Source organism: Nuphar pumila, chromosome 4, assembly GCF_984573655.1.
Source record: "Nuphar pumila chromosome 4, dmNupPumi1.hap1.1, whole genome shotgun sequence".
In the NCBI taxonomy this organism is placed as follows: domain Eukaryota; kingdom Viridiplantae; phylum Streptophyta; class Magnoliopsida; order Nymphaeales; family Nymphaeaceae; genus Nuphar; species Nuphar pumila.
This window is the reverse complement of record NC_143252.1, coordinates 3462195-3480543: the sequence shown is the minus strand read 5'-3', so window position 1 is coordinate 3480543 and position 18349 is coordinate 3462195. Positions and strand designations below refer to the sequence as shown.

The 18349-nt window shown below is 36.4% G+C and overlaps 1 protein-coding gene across 1 annotated transcript; it reads right to left on the bottom strand.

Annotated features, from left to right (window-relative positions):
* Window positions 1–507: 507 nt before the first annotated feature.
* On the bottom strand, window positions 508–5597 carry LOC149839080 (F-box/LRR-repeat protein 3-like). The gene is made up of 9 exons (XM_090003927.1): window positions 5518–5597; window positions 4310–4622; window positions 4050–4175; window positions 3750–3854; window positions 2914–2987; window positions 2461–2811; window positions 2075–2369; window positions 1709–1873; window positions 508–693 (listed from the first exon to the last, which is right to left on the bottom strand). Exons 1-9 carry the CDS (start codon window positions 5595–5597, stop codon window positions 508–510), a joined length of 1695 nt encoding a protein of 564 aa, XP_089860053.1.
* Window positions 5598–18349: the final 12752 nt, after the last annotated feature.

Below are 18349 nucleotides of genomic sequence, written 5' to 3'. Positions count from 1 at the left end.
ACATTGTGAGTTCCATGGCAAATTGGTTCTGTCCGAACCTGAACACTTTGCCATTGCTTCTCATTCTAACCAAGCGGTAAAACAAGAGCCTTCAAATCAACATGGTTTCAGCATGAAGTAATTAAGATTTGTGGGCTATGTGGCAGCTGCATAAGTCTCAGTATTTTTCTTTGATGTTGTCACGATTCAACAGGCAAAGTTGAAGGCAAATCAGGTAAAGCACCACCACGATTGTGGATGCCCAGATATGTTCCGTGTTTGATACGCGGGACACACCTGAGCGGGGAAAGATCGGTCCCTGCCTGGTCATTGTCCCGCATTTGATATGCACGGACAACACACATTGGATGGCTGCAGCATGGGACGTGCCAGTTGCAACCCTAGGGGTGCGACTGGTGAGTCCGGGACAAATGCCATGTGTCCTGTTCGCGCAACGTTTGTCTTGTGATGCAAACATATCCTAAACTATAAATCCTGGGAACTAACTCAGGCAGGAGTTCCTTGGCCTCAGAGAAGCACAATGTTGAAAAGAAAATGTTTCTGACCAGTGACTGCAGCACCGATTTCACCCACAGAGATTGAAGATATCTCAGGCAGGAGCCAGTCGGCCGATCGCAACGCACAAATGTTTAGAACAGAATGAACTTGAACAATTGGTAGGAAAATCACAACACAGACCTTCACAGGTATGGACTAAAGCATAACCCAGGCATAAGTGATTGACTTCACCACAATGTTCCAAGATCATCCTCATCATCGTCAAGCCTTATCCCAACCTCACCACATCGTTCCAACTTCATTTGGGTTTCAGAAAAGCAAGGAACTACACTAATAAGCATCAAAATCCCCAGTAAATGTAAATTCATATTCATAGGCCAAACACAGTCAACCCCACATAAGCATGAAGATAATTGTGATAATGATTCGTAGACAAACATGATTTCTTTTACATGGCCATTACCAAAAGATGGAAAAATATTGACTCTCGTGAGTTCCAAACCCACCAGTTGGAATTTATAGAGGAAGGTCATTTTGACTAAATCTGACATCATGGATGTGTTCCGCATGCCCAAAATAGTAGGAATCGACTTTTAGATTGTATTTTTTTTTACATATAAATATGATTTTTTGAAGGTTGAAAATTTGGTATATTTTAAGCTATTATTTTTTAAACTCTCAGAAAATCCTGTCAGAAAAACATGATCCAAGCACCGGTTTCTACATCCAAACATGTAGATTACATCTACACAAGTTTTTCATTAAGAGGCTTGGACCCCGTGAGGATTGCAAAACATTATCCCTCAGCAGACCACCTCTAAATCTTTTTGGTACATTACCTAACAAAGATGGATGCCACCCACAAACTTGTTATGCCCCTTACAGTTATCTTATCTATGGCTGTAGAAGTATAACCCAGAAATGATAAAATGCTCAGCCCCAAGCAGGAGTCGGTGGCCTTGGATACAATGCTCAATGTCAAGACACCGAAGTTATTTAAGATAAAACTTTCATCAACACATAGTAAACGTGTGTGTTCATACATCATTGCACAGTTGAACAAGCGTTTACATGATGAGAAGATGCAACAACAAATGAGAAGGGAAATATATTAAAACAATACAAGAGGCTTATTCAGCCAGCGAATTCTGCAACCCCGGGTCTGAAGCATGTGGATGAGATCAACAGATAGCAGGTACTTCAGACCTACCAATAGCTTCACCTTCTTTACGCTGTCTGATACTAGCAACGCAAGTTCAAATCCGTCAAGTGATACATGGGTCAGATGCACCATCTTCACATCTTGCAAGCATTTGAGGTTACTAAACAGTGCATACAGGCCGACATCAGATATTCGACAATAGGATATATTTATCTGCATGTATAGAGAAAAAATGATCAGAAACTTGGTTTCCATATACTGTTGGAAAAAGCATTATTATACAAAGCATTATTTCAGATATGGTGTAAACTAAAAGAACAATCTTTCTTTCGGAGCGCTATGTTCCAGTGTGCCCAAGTCATTTCGTGAACTTGATGCAGATTTAGCAAATTGGAAAACAGATATAAAACAGACCTGCCTCAGCTTTAAAGAGTATCGAGCTAAGGCCCAGATGCCCAAATCATTGATGGCATAGCATCGCTTGATATCCAACTGCACCAGACTGGTGCACCCACACGCCATCACAGCCATACCCAGGCATGTCACCTTTATCAGTCCCCTCATTTCAAGCTCCCGGAGTTTATCCAAATTGCTGATATATTTCAATCCTGTGTCTGTAATATCTGTACAATAGCAGATGTTGATTCTTTTGAGGTTCCTACACCCTACTGCCAATGCAGCTAAACCATCATCGCCAATTCCCACACATCTGAAAAGTGCAAAGACAACAACAGTGAAGTTTTTGATTTCCAACATGTCTAAGAAATGAGGCATCCTGTAATAGATACAGTCAAAATTACCTATAGAGATCAAGTTCACCCAACTCCTTGCAGTTTGAACCAATATAGGTGATCCCTTTATCAGAAATATTGAAGCAGAGCCCCAATTTCAGAATCCGTAATTCCATGCATTTAGAGATATGCCTGAGCGCCACATCATTTATGCTAGTGTCAGTGAGGTCAAGTTCATGAAGCGAGGAACACTCTGTTCCAATTCTCTCTAGACCCTTCTCTGTGAACAAACTGCAGGACTCCATCTTAAGGCACCTAAGGCTTTTACAGGAAGAGGTGATGGTGATGAGAGCAGCATCAGTGAGTTGGTGGCAGCAAGTGATGTCGAGCACTCTCAACTCATTACAGTCCCTGACGAGGCTGTGGATTCCATCATCTGTTACTCCCGAACATTTGTTCAACCCTATCTCATTCAGAAACCAACAGTTCCTGCTGATGGTTTAAAGGGCTGATGAGAACAACCCGCAGGCATCCAATCTGATTGTCTTCAGATTCTTGAGGTCAATCATCTTTGCCAACAATGGCATTGTGAACTCCTGCATCATGGACAGATGTCCAAACATTTCGTCATTTCCTTTACAAACCACGAACATGTATATATTGAGCATATCCATAACACTCCTGCAAGAGATCACTGCTGAGGCTAAATCATGATATTGGGATTAATATGGCAAATGGATTACTAGGACCTTCCAATCAGCAGAAGTCTCAACTACATGGCGGTACTTTGCAGTTCAATTTTGGCAGATACAAGTAAAACAAAGAAGCCCCAACAACTCATTAATACGAAACAAACAAAAGGAAATTGAGAACCAGTTTTAGTTATGCAGATTCCAGAATCAACATATTGTATTGGAATACAGCATCCACGTTCAATGAGGTAGGAGGAAAAGGTCATCCTTAAGTAATGCCTAGGGCCGCCCTTCTCTCACTTCTTCTCAGAATATGGGTGACATATTTCATGAGACTAACAGCACAGTATTATCACTATAGCATCCACATTCGATGAGGTAGGAGGTTAAAGGCCATTCCTAAATAAAATCCAAGGATGCCCTTCCCTGACTTCACGAATATGGATTCTATATTTCACAAAATTAACAGCACAGAATTGTCAAATCCATGAAATGGGGATTCTGGTTCCACAAATTAAACATTCTATACCCATAGAAATTGAAATGTGTTAGATCAGGAACAGAAAGCTCAATGAGAATTGTGAGATTAATCGAACAACTTTGTTATATAATGATTAAGGTAAGATGGCCATAGCAAAAAGGTTGAATCGTGTTCCAAGTCCTTACAGCAAGGCAGTAGGCAGCACCAACTTCCTGCAATTTCTCATTCCCTTTCAGCAAAGAAATCACGCCTGAAGAAGTGATGTTTATGCACCTTGATACATCAATTTTCTGAATTTAGGAAAGAAAAAAGAACAACAAATCAGGCATGTTCTCCACATTCCCTTCCACTTCAAAGAAAAGAAGCACAAGGAAACTCCAAAATCCAGGCTATCAAAAACCATAATGTGGCAAAGGAGAAAGTATTCATCCACCAAATCAGCATAAATATAGAAGCCTTTTTTTTAAATATTTTTGTTATTTTACCTGAAGAGAAGAGCTACGATTCTTGAGGCATCCTAGGCCATCATCATCCACCGTCATGCAACCTACCATGCTTAACACCTCCAATTTCTTCATACAAGCAATAGAACGAAGACCCTTATTCGTCACCTTCATAAGAATAACATATTAGCTTTGTGTCTCTGCATTTCTTGATCAAATTGATGAAGAACAGAGCCAGAAGGAAACCAAAATCCAAAATGTGTACCCCCTGAAAGGTAAGAAATGTCAAGAAATCTGAGAACTTTGCACTTGGTGGCGAGGAGTTCGATACCCAGATCAGTGATCTCCATACACCACTTGAGATTCAGCGAGCGCAATTTGCTGCAACCAACTGCGATTCTCACCAATCCTATATCGGTGAACTTCAGGCATTTCACCAGGATCACTCTCCTGAGATTCGGTGCGAGAGATAATGCAGCTGCCTCCAAATCTCCCAATCTGCAGCAGTAAGAGAGATCAATCCCTTCCAAATTCGGGCATCGCTTCACAAGAACTTCCAGCCCCCCGTGATCGACTCCGGTCGCCCTGCTCAGGTTGATAATCTTCAGGCGATTGCTGCAAACCCACAACACCCGTCCAAATGATGAGGGAACGTATAAGGGTTTCATTTGGTGGAGTCTGGTACTTCATTTCAAGTTGGTGAATGGATGTAGCATACAAAAATGACTCTTTTTTATAAAAATGGGTCATGATGTGGATCATTTTCACCCGTCCATCCCTTGGTTTACTTTTAACAAGATTGACCATGGTTTGACCATAGTAACTAAAGTTTAAAATCGCTGACCCCACACCTCTCTTTGGTTTCAAACTAAGGTTGTCCCATGTCGGTAACAAACCACGGTTAACCTCATGGGTAAATGACACCTTATATGTCTCATAGTTCTCAAGAGATGATCAAAATCTTTATTTTTTTTTCTTTCAAGTTTCTAGGAAAAATCTTGCCAAAAGAAGCAAATTTAGATTTTCAAAGAATTACATATTTAAATATAAATAAAGTTTTTTCCCCAAGATTTTGCCAAAAAAAAAAATTAATATATGATACTAAAAATTGGCAAACATTCAATTAAACAATAAAGAACAAGGTAATATTGTGATTTTTATGGGTGTGTTCAAATTTTATTAAAATATTGTGGATTTTCGATAGACTTTATAGATCTTTTTTTTTTTTCTTTATGACGTAGAACCTGCTTAGGATTGGGGGTCACTTAATGCCAAACCACCCCCTACTTACCAGGCGAGTCCCCTATTTTTTTTTTTTTGAAAGGCAAGCTGGGGTTAGACAGACCCCTACCAGTTGTACAACGATACCATTGGGATTTGAACTTGCAACGTCCCAACACAAGGTAACGTGCACTAGCTGCTCCTACCAGACAAGCAGTTATACAACGATACCATTGGGATTTGAACGCGCAATGTCCCAACACGAGTGACGTGGCCTAACTGCTACTACCGGGCGAGTGTCGTAGCCCTCAAACAACACCCGCGGAGAAAGCCACCAGTATGATCCCAGGGAGAATCAATCTTGAGCATGACCGGTTTCCGGCATCTTCACAAGAATCACCCTAACCATGCAGGCAACCCCGGACATGCAACTCTTGTGGCATTCATCACTATAGGTTCAGCAAGTTAAACGAACACTAACGCGCCAGATGCATCTACTATGTCTGAATATGATAGTGGACCGCGTTTGGATTTGATTCTGGATTTTGCGCAAAAAAAGGTTTGCCAAATTAGGTAGGATATTCACCAAGTCCAGTTGCATCTGGACCCCTGAGGCACTCAAAAGCATCAATCAATATGATCATTTTGGCATGATTTGCTCATGCTTGAATGAAATTAGATGAGGCATCCCGTTCATTTGGAGTGTCAAATCCTTATCCCTTGCCCACATAGTTAGCCTAATTGCCATCTTAATGTATGGTTTAATCAGAAATGAATGTGCCAAAAATGTCCTCACTTCATGCACATTATGCGTGGAGGAAGGGCATCCCCACTTCATGCACATTTGAATCTTACAACAAGATTTTAAAATAATATCTGAGTACAAATTCAGAGATGGGAACCAGAGTTGCATGATCAGACTTTTTTTGACGATCATGTAAACTTGGCCTGTGGTCAGCTCTACTACATCAGATCTAGGTTGAATCCAGATTCATATGCAGCTTGTTGCCCTATATTCAGTTCCGAGTTCAGATTAGGAACTCTTGCTTATTGTTTGAAATTTGGATTTGGATTCAAAACTCTGACATGTTTTCGGTGCCTAATTTCACTGTGATTTCTTTTTTTTTTTTTGTGAAGATTAATAGTTAGGGATGTCAATAGATCAGATTTTATCTGATATCCAATCGAATTTGACTTGGTTTAGTCAGATTTGGTAAGCCAAACCATATCTGATATAATTGGATGCAGATATGATTTTGATTTTTTGCTACTGAATTTGATATATATCCAGATTTGACAAATGGCAGAATCCAATTGCATTTAAAAAAAAACACAGATTTCATATAAGCTTTTCACCATCCAAGTCCAAATCCGAATTTGAATCCATTTAGCCAATACCCAATAGTCAGATCTAGTTTTGGCCACATCTGACCTGAATCTGAACTGTATTCATCCCTATTAATAATGGAGCCATTTGGCAAGCTTTACAGTAAAATAGTAAATCATTGATGGTAATTAATTAACTTTTGGTTTTCCAAGTCTCCAAATGCATATATTCCTGCACTGGCATGAAGACCTGGTCGTGCTGTTTCAGATTGTCATACCTACCATCATGCCGGCAGCATAAAACTCTGAGGATAGGACCCCTGCCCTCGAGGCCTACTGCCTGTCTAGCAGCCAAGGCCCCACTCCACTACGCCAACCCCCCTTGGGGCCATTCAAGCTATACGTATTGTCAGATATCCAACCTGAGCCTGACTGACCTTAATATTTTGTATACATTTTGGATGCTTTTGAAATACATGGGATGGGTTTGGATTTCGATTTTCTTTACCTGTCATACCCGAAACCTAAGGCCAAACATGGTTACCCTGATGGGTTAGGCCTTACTTATGAGTAGGCATCTACAGAGTTTGGGGGCAGCCAGCTGATCCATTCTCAAAAAGCAAAATTTGAAATTCTTAAAGGCTTGTGGTGTGCCCTAAATGTATGCCGAATATCTAGATTTCAGTTTAACAATAGTTGTTGTTTTTGTTATTTATAGACCACTGTTGTGACCCATTCTTAATCTTAATTTCTTTTTTACTCTTATCAGAAAAAACATTCAAGATCTTTTCCATTCGAATTTTGGGCTTTGGTGTTACTTTTTTGTTACGGAGTTTGATTTGGTCATGGTGAAACACTTTAATTTCAAGCCCGAAGATCTTATTAAAAAAAACTTATTCAAAAAAAAAAATGTAAGCCAAAAGATGAAAAGCATTCTACTATTATGATTTTATCATGCATTTAAAACAAGTTACTTTGTGGACTCCTTGGTTGTCTATTTTAGAGTTATGAAAATGCTTTAGTCCAAGATTCACAGACTTGAAAACTGAGGAGAGAGAGAGAGAGCATGGGAGATGTGAATAGAGAGAAGGAAAGAAATGGAAAGGCCATCAGATATTGCGAAAGAAATAACAATTGTGGACGAATCTATGGGTTTTTTCTGTTGGGTGGTGCTTTGGTCCTTGGGATTTTGGTCACTATCAAGAGTAGGAAAGACAAAACCGAGGATTTGGAAGGGATGAGGGAGAAAGAAGAAAATGAAGCTACCTGCACGGTGATCATGGACAGGCATGAGGATGAAGGCTTGCTTTCCATACTACCATTGGATGTGATAGCTTCTACCAGGCCAGAAAAACAAGAGTGGTGAGTTTCAATCTAACCATTAGAGCAAGAATGCCTCTAATTGGATGCTTGTGCCACAACAAGGAAAAACTCTGTTCCACCCTCTAGTCCACCATTTTTTTAATAGAGAATGAGAAGGATTTGACTAGTAGAGCATAAATGGTTCATATTGGATAATGATCCGATTGTAGTTGTAATAAAGGAGAAAAAAAAGGCTCCTTCATTGTATGTTTTTATGCAATGTTCAGTTCATCACTGTTTCTGAATTCTTCTCTTTGAACTTTGCAGCAGGCTAGATTCATCCACCAACAAAGATGAAAGGCACAGAATCTTGTTCCAGGCAATGATCATCTCATGAAATCAATGATGCTCATGGCTTCTTTATACAATAATAGCAATAAATCATTATTATTATTATTATTATTAATGTTATTGATGATGATGTTAGTTGTTAAAGAATAATAATTTATGGTGCAATTACGAGTAATTGTGATCCAGCTCTTGCATTAGGGGGGTTGGTTGTGCAGTATATATGCACCAATGAGGCCTGATGACTCTCATGGTATCTCACCCCCAAAGCGCAAACGTTGTGCTGGGGCCTAGGGGGCTAGAGCTCTCACTTTGCATTCATGGTTAAGGTCTCAATTCAAAGAGTTGGATCATTTCACCAGTGGAGAGTAATCAAGCAATTTCTTATTGATGTTGATGAGTGACCCGGTGTTCTATGTGTAGGAAAAAGAACTGATTCAAGAGTTCCTCCAGGGACAATTTTCCAATGAGAGGACTACCCCCAAGGATGAGAATGACAAAGAAGTAGAAAGGAATTGCTTGTTTCCCCATCTTGAAGCCCTTTCGCCTTGCATCACATCTTCATTGGATCCTGAAAGTTTCAAAGCACAAACAATAGAACACAATTCAGTATGTGCTCCGTTATCACAAGATGATGATGATGGTGATGGTGGTTGTGATGGTGATGGTGAGGGCGGTGGCGGCAGTGGCGCTGATGATTATGATGTTGACCACGAGAGCGAAAATGGTCAAGTCGTATTTGAACTAGAAAATTCAGTGCCAGAGGCAATGGATATTCCTAAAGCAGAAGAGATCATCTGTGGGAGTTATTCTGATGGAACAGGAGGTCCTTCAATTGAATCAAGCCCTGACATAACCTGGCCTGAAATTTCCTCGGACAAAAACTCGCAACAAGTTTCAGAAATGAAAAGAATGCCTTCAGATATTACTTGTGACGATGATGACAGAAGGAATATTGTTGTTGATTCCGAACGAGAGAGGAATGAAACTGATATCATAAAGACTTTTCAAGATGATGATCAGTGTGATACTCGGGAACTGTTTGAGGAAGAGAAGGAAAGCAGTTGCATGGATGCGGCACTGACCTACCTAAAGTACCTTGATCCGAACCTTTTGGTCCTAAGTGCAGGAGGGTTGTTGCTGCTTCTCATTGCTCAGTTTTTCATTCATGTAAACCTCTAAATGTCTCTAGATAGCTTCTGAGTTAAAACAGTGTGGAAGAGGTCACCTTGCATTGCAAACATGGAATAAGTCGGTCACCATGTTGCACATAACACATTCCAAGTATATATTTTTATCCAATGTATGTGTTAAATGCTGAAACAGTTTGGTCATGGAGACACCAGTCTACCGGCATTATAAAGAGCTGGTACTGTTGACATTTGTAAGTTTCAATGATAAACTTGCTCTCTAGCTAATTATGAGTTGCCCATCTCCAAATTGCTCTAGATGTTTTGTCTAATGCACAAATTTTCTGTTATATTTTCAGCTTAAAAAAACATGTAATTTCTTTTTTCACTGATGGTTTGACTAGCAGTTTTTCTTAATTCCATTAGCTTTTACATTAATCAATTTTGGCTCTACATTGGGATTAACAAATCGACCTTCAATTGCTAAGGATGAACCCCAATAGAAACAAATAATAAGTAAAACCATATAAAGTCGTAAGTATAACTATAAATTTATAAATATGAAAACCTAAATCATACAAATTCAAGTTTGGCATGAGGTATAAATCAAGCAAATTGCATTACATAGTTATCAAGTTCCTGAATTTCATTTTTTCTGCTAGAATTATGATGGTTTCCAATGTTTAAACTAATTCTACTAATAATAGAATTGAACTCTTTTCTCCCTCATCTGGAAGGCCAATTCGTAAATGTTACCAAGGTGTACTAATGTTCAAAACCCATGTGTCCCTTTCTCCAATTACCTAAAAAAAAAGGAATGAGTGAAATTAAGAACTAAGAAGCGGTTCAAAGCATGCTTAATCACTGATCATGACGAGATATCCTTGAGGATCTCAAGAGATGTATTAGAAAATGGACTTCCCCTTCTCAAGCCAAAGACCATTGGTTTTTGAATTAAAAGGGATCACAAATCCCTAGATTTTAGGTGATTCTATATCCTACCATTTTGTGTGATTCAAATGAATCCGCTAATGATCGAACTTTTTAGCAGATTGGTGCTCGATATAATGAGTTGCACATAACATGTGGTTGCATCAAAAATTTTATGCTTAAAATGTTTAAAAGACTTGGATGAACAAGAAAATGTTGGATATTTGCTCACCAATAGGTGTTCAGTATTTTTATGTTTTCCAATCAATAGGTGCCTCATCACTAAACCTTCTGCAGGTAGACATTGAGTTTATGATGGAAGTTTGCAAAGATTTTGAAGGATATGAGGTTTATCATTTTAGTGCCTAAAAAATATTTTTTGACATCATAATACATAAATATATTTATTATTAAAAATATTATTAAAATTACTAAAAATTATTGAAAATAATAAAATATTACATGTATATATATGTAAAGGGTATGTCACATGCCATGTTGTTGGTGTCTCCTTGTAGCATACATTATATGAGCTCGTGATGCATGTTTGCAATTTTTTGATAAAATAGGACATGAGGGCACATGTTTTTATTATTTTATTGATTAAAAATATTTTTGATGTCTTAATATGTAAAAATATATTTATTATTAAAATTATTACTCAAAATTATTAAAATTAATAATATTTGTATATATGTATGAACATGTTTCATGTCAGCTCATGTCCCTAGGCACAAAGCCAAAAATGGTGTCCCTATAACATAGGTTCATGCTTACATGGTCAATTTTTTTCAGATTTGGATCATGATTTGCTCTATTACCTTTTGTAAGATATAGATTAATATCTGCATTACATGAATTTATAATGTGAGTTTATAAAGTTTTTGCAAAATAAGATGAAAGGATACAATTTTTATTTCATATTAAAAGTATTTTTTGATATTTTAATATGTAAAAGTATGTTTATTATTAAAAAAATTTACTAAAACTATTAAAAGTTTTACAATATAATGAAATATCACTTATATGTGTTAGGTTGTGTGGCATGTTATGTCGCATCCTTTGACACAGAGTGAAAAAAAATATTGTCTTTATAACATAAATTCAAGCTTACATAGTTAGACTGTTTTGAAATTAGATCACGATTTGGTATTCTTGTTGGATATAAATTTAGATTTATATCAAAATATATTAATTTACACTTTTCCACTTCTAATTTCACCACAATATCCCCTAGTCATTAATACATCCATCCTAAGTGGCTGTTTTTTCTATTAAAATTCATAATCATGTCATAGTTTGTAGTAAAAATAGTAAATTATTGTATGTAAAATTTGGTTTTCCAAATATTGAAATGCAACATGATATAATCTCTCCTCAAAATTTGTTTGGCATAATCATTGCCTAAATCTTTCTTTCTCTCTAGTAAAGTCTAAAAAGGGTTGGATATGGGTAGGATTGACGTTTATCCACATTTTACATTTAAAAATAGAAATGGACATGCTCTCATGGTCAAACTAATCCATCTATATTCAACTCATTAGTTTGACTTCATTCGTTTATATACTTTTATTTTATGTAAGCATGTGAATAGAAAACATATTCGGCGAAGGCCTAATGATGCTCCAGTTAGAAGGTTGGAGAAATGGGAAAATATATTAGTTAAAAGAGGTCGGGGTAGGCCTAGGAAGACTTGGATGGAGATGATAGGAAAGGATATGAATGCTTTGAACCTCACCGAGGACATGGCGTTGGATAGAAATGATTGGAGGAAAAGGATTCATGTGGAAGACCCAAAATGAATTTCTTTTTTGGTTCATATCGCTGACCCCAATTGTTTTGGGATGAAGGCGTAGTTGTTGTTGTTGTTTGTTGTTGATGTGAATAGAAAACATAAACTTATAATAGATCCTTATGGAAGCCCATTTCACATTTAGTTATATTAATAGACCATTAACAACCCTACCCATGAGCAGGTATTACTTGGAGTCCGGGATATGACATATGAGACATTGTTTTTATAATTAAGGCAGTCACTTGATTCCTTCTAAAAGGAGCAAATTTTGAAATTATGATAGGCTTTTGTGCTCCTAAATATGTCTAATAAAAAGATTCGAGAGTCAACTAAACAAAAGTTAGTTGCAACTTTTTTATGATTATAGACAATTGGTGTGAACCATTAAATTAGTTGCAACCTTTCTATAATTACATATGATTGGTATGATCCATTCTTATTTCTTAATCTTAAGTTATTTTGACTCTTATCAAGAAGCCAATAAAAGTTTTTCATTAGGATATTGGAATTTGATGTACTTATGTTATTGAGTTTGATTTGGTGATGGTGAGCACTTCAATGACAAACCAAAACATGAAAAGTGTTCAACTCTTATGATTTTATAATGCATTTAAAAAACAAGTTATTTGGTTAACTCATTGATTTCCCAATTTAGAGATATGAAGATGCTTTAATCCTAGACTTAGATTAGTACAAATTTAAAGATATCTAAGGTTGAGAGAGAGACAAATAACAGTGGTAGAGGGATAAGTGGGATTTTCCAGTTTGGTGGTGCTTTGGTTCTTTGAGTATTAACGACTATTGTTGACTCTAAGAGTAGGAAAGAGAAAACCAAGAATTTAGAAGACACGTAATTTGAGAGAAACAAGAAACTAAAGTTGCTTGTAAAGCGATTAAGAGCAAGCTTGAAGATAAAGGCTTTCTTTCTACACTACCATTGGATGTGAAAGCTTCCACTAGTAAAAAGAAAACAAGAGTGGCAGGCTTTTCATGCTTGTGCCACCACAAGGAAAAACTATGTTTCACCCTCTAATTTATCATCTCAAAGAGATGGGTCGCATTTAACTATTAGAGCATGAACAATATGATTTCTTATTGGAGGAATGCAACAAAATGAAGGAAAAGTGGCCTCTTGAACGTAGTTTGTTATGCAATGTTCATCATTGTTACTGAATTTTCTCTTTAGACTTGCAGTCAGCTAAATTCATTCGCCAACAAATATGAAAGACTGACAATATTGTTCTAGACAATACTCATCTCATGAAATCAATGATGTTGAAAAGTTACTTTCTACAATAATATCAATATCTTATTATTATTATTATTATTATTATTATTATTATTGACGAAGAAACTCTCACTGAGAACCGGGTCATTAATGGGCCTGCCTCGCTGCGAGGTAAAACTCCGGCTTGAGGATACGACCACTGAGCCTTACGTGCCCCAACTGTGATAAAGCAACGGCAGCCCTAATGCGCCAGTGAGACCCCGCCGACCACATGGGTAACCACCCGGTGGTTCTTATTATTATTACTATTATTCTTATTGTTGTTGTTGCAAAGTTATAGAGAAATTACAAGTAATTGTGAGATGTAACGGTTGTTCATGTATTAGAAACTAGTGAGACCTGATGACTCATTGATATAGAGCCTTCATTTGCCCATCATAGTTAGGGTTTCAAATCAAAGAGTTGGATAACTATACGATTGGAGAGTAATCAAGAAATTTTTTTATTGATGACAATCTAGAAAACATGCATTTCACATGTAAAAAGTGTAAATGGATGTGATTTAATTGGTAAACTGACAGAAAATGTTGTCATAGTTCAAATCTAAAAACAATCTATCACACACATGTCAGAATCCAATCCAAGAATGCATTTGAATTATATTTTAGGATCCATATCCAAAAAGTGCAGTGGATACGGACCAAAGGCTCGACCAACTTTGATCCATTTGTCAACCAGCATGCTAGTTTCATAATGATTTTCGTACCCACTGCTACAACCCTCCATTAGTCACTCACCAAATGACCATTATCCCCAAATTCATGGAAGAGCTCATCAACGGATTGCCTTGGTGCTTTGCTGCTACCATTGTAGGCAAAGCATCACCTACAAAAACAGAAAGAAGAAAAAAAAAAACGGAAACTCCCATTTGATCCCATAGTGCTGTCTTGCTTAGAATAGTACTATAGTAAATTTTTAAATATTAACTAACGATGAGTTTCAAAAACAAGCATCGGCAACTCTGCAGTGCCACTTGTAAAGTCACGAAAGTTCTCCTTCAAAAACGGTACATTTTTTGCTAACTCAAGGTTTATTTGTTTCATGTAGTTTTCATAAAAGTTGTTAAACTGACGTCCTTTTATCTTCCTTTCCCACTATGGGTGAAACAAACATCCACCCATCATGGTGAGAAAAGTCATGCTCAAACAAGAGAGAGATCCAGTTTTTCCCACCACTTTCTTTTCATATGTAAGTCCTTTCACACCTCTCCCATATGAAAGAAACTTCAATGGGAAAGCTGATCTGACAAGAGTTTTTACAAATTTGTGCCCTTTCTCGTAAAAAATTCCTAAGTAAACCCTTGATTTTGTACAGTTGACAACATGGTGGGTAGAAAACATATGACCTTTTTGGATCTATTTAGACTAAGGGTATTCACTCCAGTACTTCTTGTTCTGTTTTGAATCTATTTTGTACATAATATAAATATATAAAAATGGCTTATTCATTGTTCTTCACATTATTAAGGTAAGATACATTAACTAGACTTTTAGAAAGCATGTTTAGGCACTAATTGTATAAGCATGGTGTCGTTGCACTGAATATTTAAATGAATTGCAAATATAAGTTATGCTCACACACTTCACTTAGCTATGGATATCTAGGACTCTTGTGATTGTAATTTGGAGATCATGATTGTCATGATTGTAGTTAGCGGAATATGAAGTGTGTTTGCCACAGGTACATCTATGTGTGGGTTTGAATGCCCGTGCACTTATGAATGTATAATATATACGCAATGTGTGTCATCATACTTTGATTTGTGCACACTATGTTGTTTTGTGTGTTTGTATGAATTTGATACATGATGTACATATAACTACTATGGTATGTATAAGTCATGTTCGATGCATAATGTGAATGTTATATATATTGTCTTGTCATATGATAGACTCATTTATTCTTGTATGTAAGAATGCATGTGAATGTTATAAATTATTTTGAACTTGTATGTCTTGTTTGTTTGAGAAATATATGTGTATGATGTACAGTAGGATGGTCAATGAGATTTTGACCAACCCTTACACAATTATATCTAAGGTGATATATCGATTCATGTGGTTAAAAATGCATGACTTTTATCGTGTGTGCAAATCTCGAACTACGTAGGAGTTATGTATGTCGAGGTTTAATTGCTTCGTATTATAAAATATGTGTGTTCACGTATGCATGTATAAAACTCATGTTTTGTTTACGCATGCTTCAAGGTTCAATTTATGAAGTACAATGTTATTTGTGGCGATGATATGATGCGTAGGATAATATGCTTATATATGATATGATTTAAATGCCACGTGAAATGAAATTATGAATGCATGCGATAAATGTTTTAGTTCAATAATGAACTTTGGTTCATGAAGCTTTAATGGTTAAATGTATGATTTTATAATTTTAATGCCATATGAAGTGATGTATGATGTGATGGTTTGATTGTATACATGCTTATGCCCGTGTTGATGACTATCGACCTTGAGAGTGGTCAATTGTATTGATGCATGTATCACAATAGTTTTTCTGGATATGGTACCCATTGAGGAACTTTTCTCAAAGGATTCTCTGTGAAAGTGTGCATAACCAGATCAGGTAATCCAGTTAGAGCGGTAAGTCTCTGTGAGGGAGTGCATTATCTAAAAGCGGATAGCCTGCAAAGATGGTATATTTCTGTGAGGAAGTGCATTGTCCAAGACCAAGCAGACCATCCATCTAGGGCGGTAACTCCTTGTGAGGTTGTACATTTCCCAGACCAAGTGATCCGACGTGAATTTTATAAATCTTTATTATGAATAAATAAAATATTATGATGAATTATGATGATCGTTTGAGTTGATTGAGATAACCAGTTATGAATTTATAGATTTGGCTTTTCTATTATAGCATGATTATATATTGAACTCAGATATGATAATCAGATCCTTATTGATTTTAGATCTTGATATGAGGTTATGATTGTGACGCTTATGTTAGCGTATAGGTGAATGACACATCACACCTACAAATGACTGGTTTTGACTTATTAGGTGAATGATACATCACGCCTACATAGTTTTATTGCAAATGATTGCATTATGATTGTTTGAGTAAATATATCACACATATGTATCATGATTGATGTGTATTATGAATGTCTAAATAAATTACTCATAAAGTATGTGTGTGTGTGTGTTTCATGTTGGAATGGTCAAATGTGATTTAACTTATTGTTTATAAGAATTATGAATGCATATAAAAATGATGCAATGATCTGAATGTCTTAGTGTGTGTGTGTGCGCGTATATATATATATATATATATATATATATATATATGTGTGTGTGTGTGTGTGTGTGTGTGTGTGTGATGACTTAAATGCATATAGATTATGCTTTATTACGTGAATTAAGGTTGAATAGAATATTAAGTGATGAAATGCTTTTAAATGTTTTATGTTCGAATGCTTGAAATGAATAACTCATAGGATGTTGTTCTCTTGTCTATCACTTGACGATGGATGAATAATATATCTTTACCTTTAAATGCTTGATATGTTTTTTTTAAGTTAGAGTTTGGGTTGCTTTATCAGACTTGACCCCGTTTTATAGGGGACAGGTAATGCAGGTAAAGTATGATAAGTAGTTGGAGCGAAAGATTGGTCGAGCTGCATCTTCGAGGGTCTACTCTTACCTTGCGATCTTGGTATTCATGATCTTTCCATTTTAAGTACTTGATCAAGTAAAGACTGAAGAATTGTTTTCATACTCTGACTTGAAATGAAATTAAAACTCTTCATATTTCAGTATATTGTACGTGGCTTGAAATATGTATATCCCGTACATTTTTATTTGATTGTTATCTTTAGTGTAACCACGCCCCAAAAAATTGTTTCTGTATTATAAGATCTAATTTACTTATACTTATAAAAAGAAATTGATCTCAAAATTTCAATATTTGAACTATAATTAAGGTTAACATTTTTTGGGGCATTACAGCTTTAGTGGTAGCCTTGAAAACAAAGCATTAATCATGAAATTCTGAATTTTCTTTGGAGTGTCAGAAATTGGCAAACTCGCTAACATTTTTACAAGCCAAACATCAAGTTTCTCAGCATGTCCATGCCATGCATTCACTTATACGTGGACAGTTCAAATAGCTAAACAGATTACAGCCAGGCAAGCTTGAACTCATTTTTTATGCTTAACAGTAATGAGAATATTAGACTAAAATAACCAACTGGGGCACGGCCTGTCTGGTAGGAGCAGCTAGTGCACGTCAGCTTGTGTTGGGACGTTGTAGGTTCAAAACCCAATGGTATAACTGGAACTGGTAGGGGTCTATCTAACCCCATCTTGCCTTTCAAAAAAAAAAGCAGACTCAAAAACTGCTCTTACTGCAAATATTGTATTTTCACCTGATAATTTTTTCGGTATTTTTGAATTTCATAGAAACTTAGCAGGGTGAGCTTATATTCATTCCATGCATACCCAACAAAAGGAAGCAAAATAATGCAAAATGAAGTTCTGTAACTGACTTTCAAATTACAGGACTTTTACCATGTTGCACATAACATATTCCAGGTATATATTTTTATCCAATTGTGTTAAATGCTGAAACAGTTTGGTCATGAAGACACCAGTCTACCGGCATTATAAAGAGCTAGTACTGTTGACATTTGTAAGTTTCAATGATAAACTTGCTCTCCTTCCAATATTAGCTAATTATGAGTTGCCCATCTCCAAATTGCTCTAGACGTTTTGTATAAGGCACAAATTTTCTGTTCTATTTTCAGTATAAAAAAACATGTATTTTCCTTTTTCATTGATCCTTTGACTAGCGGTTTTATTTAATTCCATTAGCTTTTACATTATCAATTTTGGATCTACATTGGGATTAACAAATCGATCTTCAATTGCTAAGGATGAACCCCAATAGAAACAAATAATAAGTAAAACCATACAAAGTCGTATGTATAACTATAAATTTATAAATATGAAAACTTAAATCATACAAAACCAAGTTTGGCATGAGG

Excerpts from the sequence above, each read along its gene's own strand:
- LOC149839080 (XM_090003927.1), bottom strand. The coding sequence starts at position 5,597 with ATGCTCAAGATTGATTCTCCCTGGGATCATACTGGTGGCTTTCTCCGC. Across the intron at positions 3,855-4,049 it reads ATCGTAGCTCTTCTCTTCAG|AAAATTGATGTATCAAGGTG; the intron begins GTAAAATAACAA and ends TCCTAAATTCAG. Across the intron at positions 2,370-2,460 it reads GGTGAACTTGATCTCTATAG|ATGTGTGGGAATTGGCGATG; the intron begins GTAATTTTGACT and ends TGCACTTTTCAG.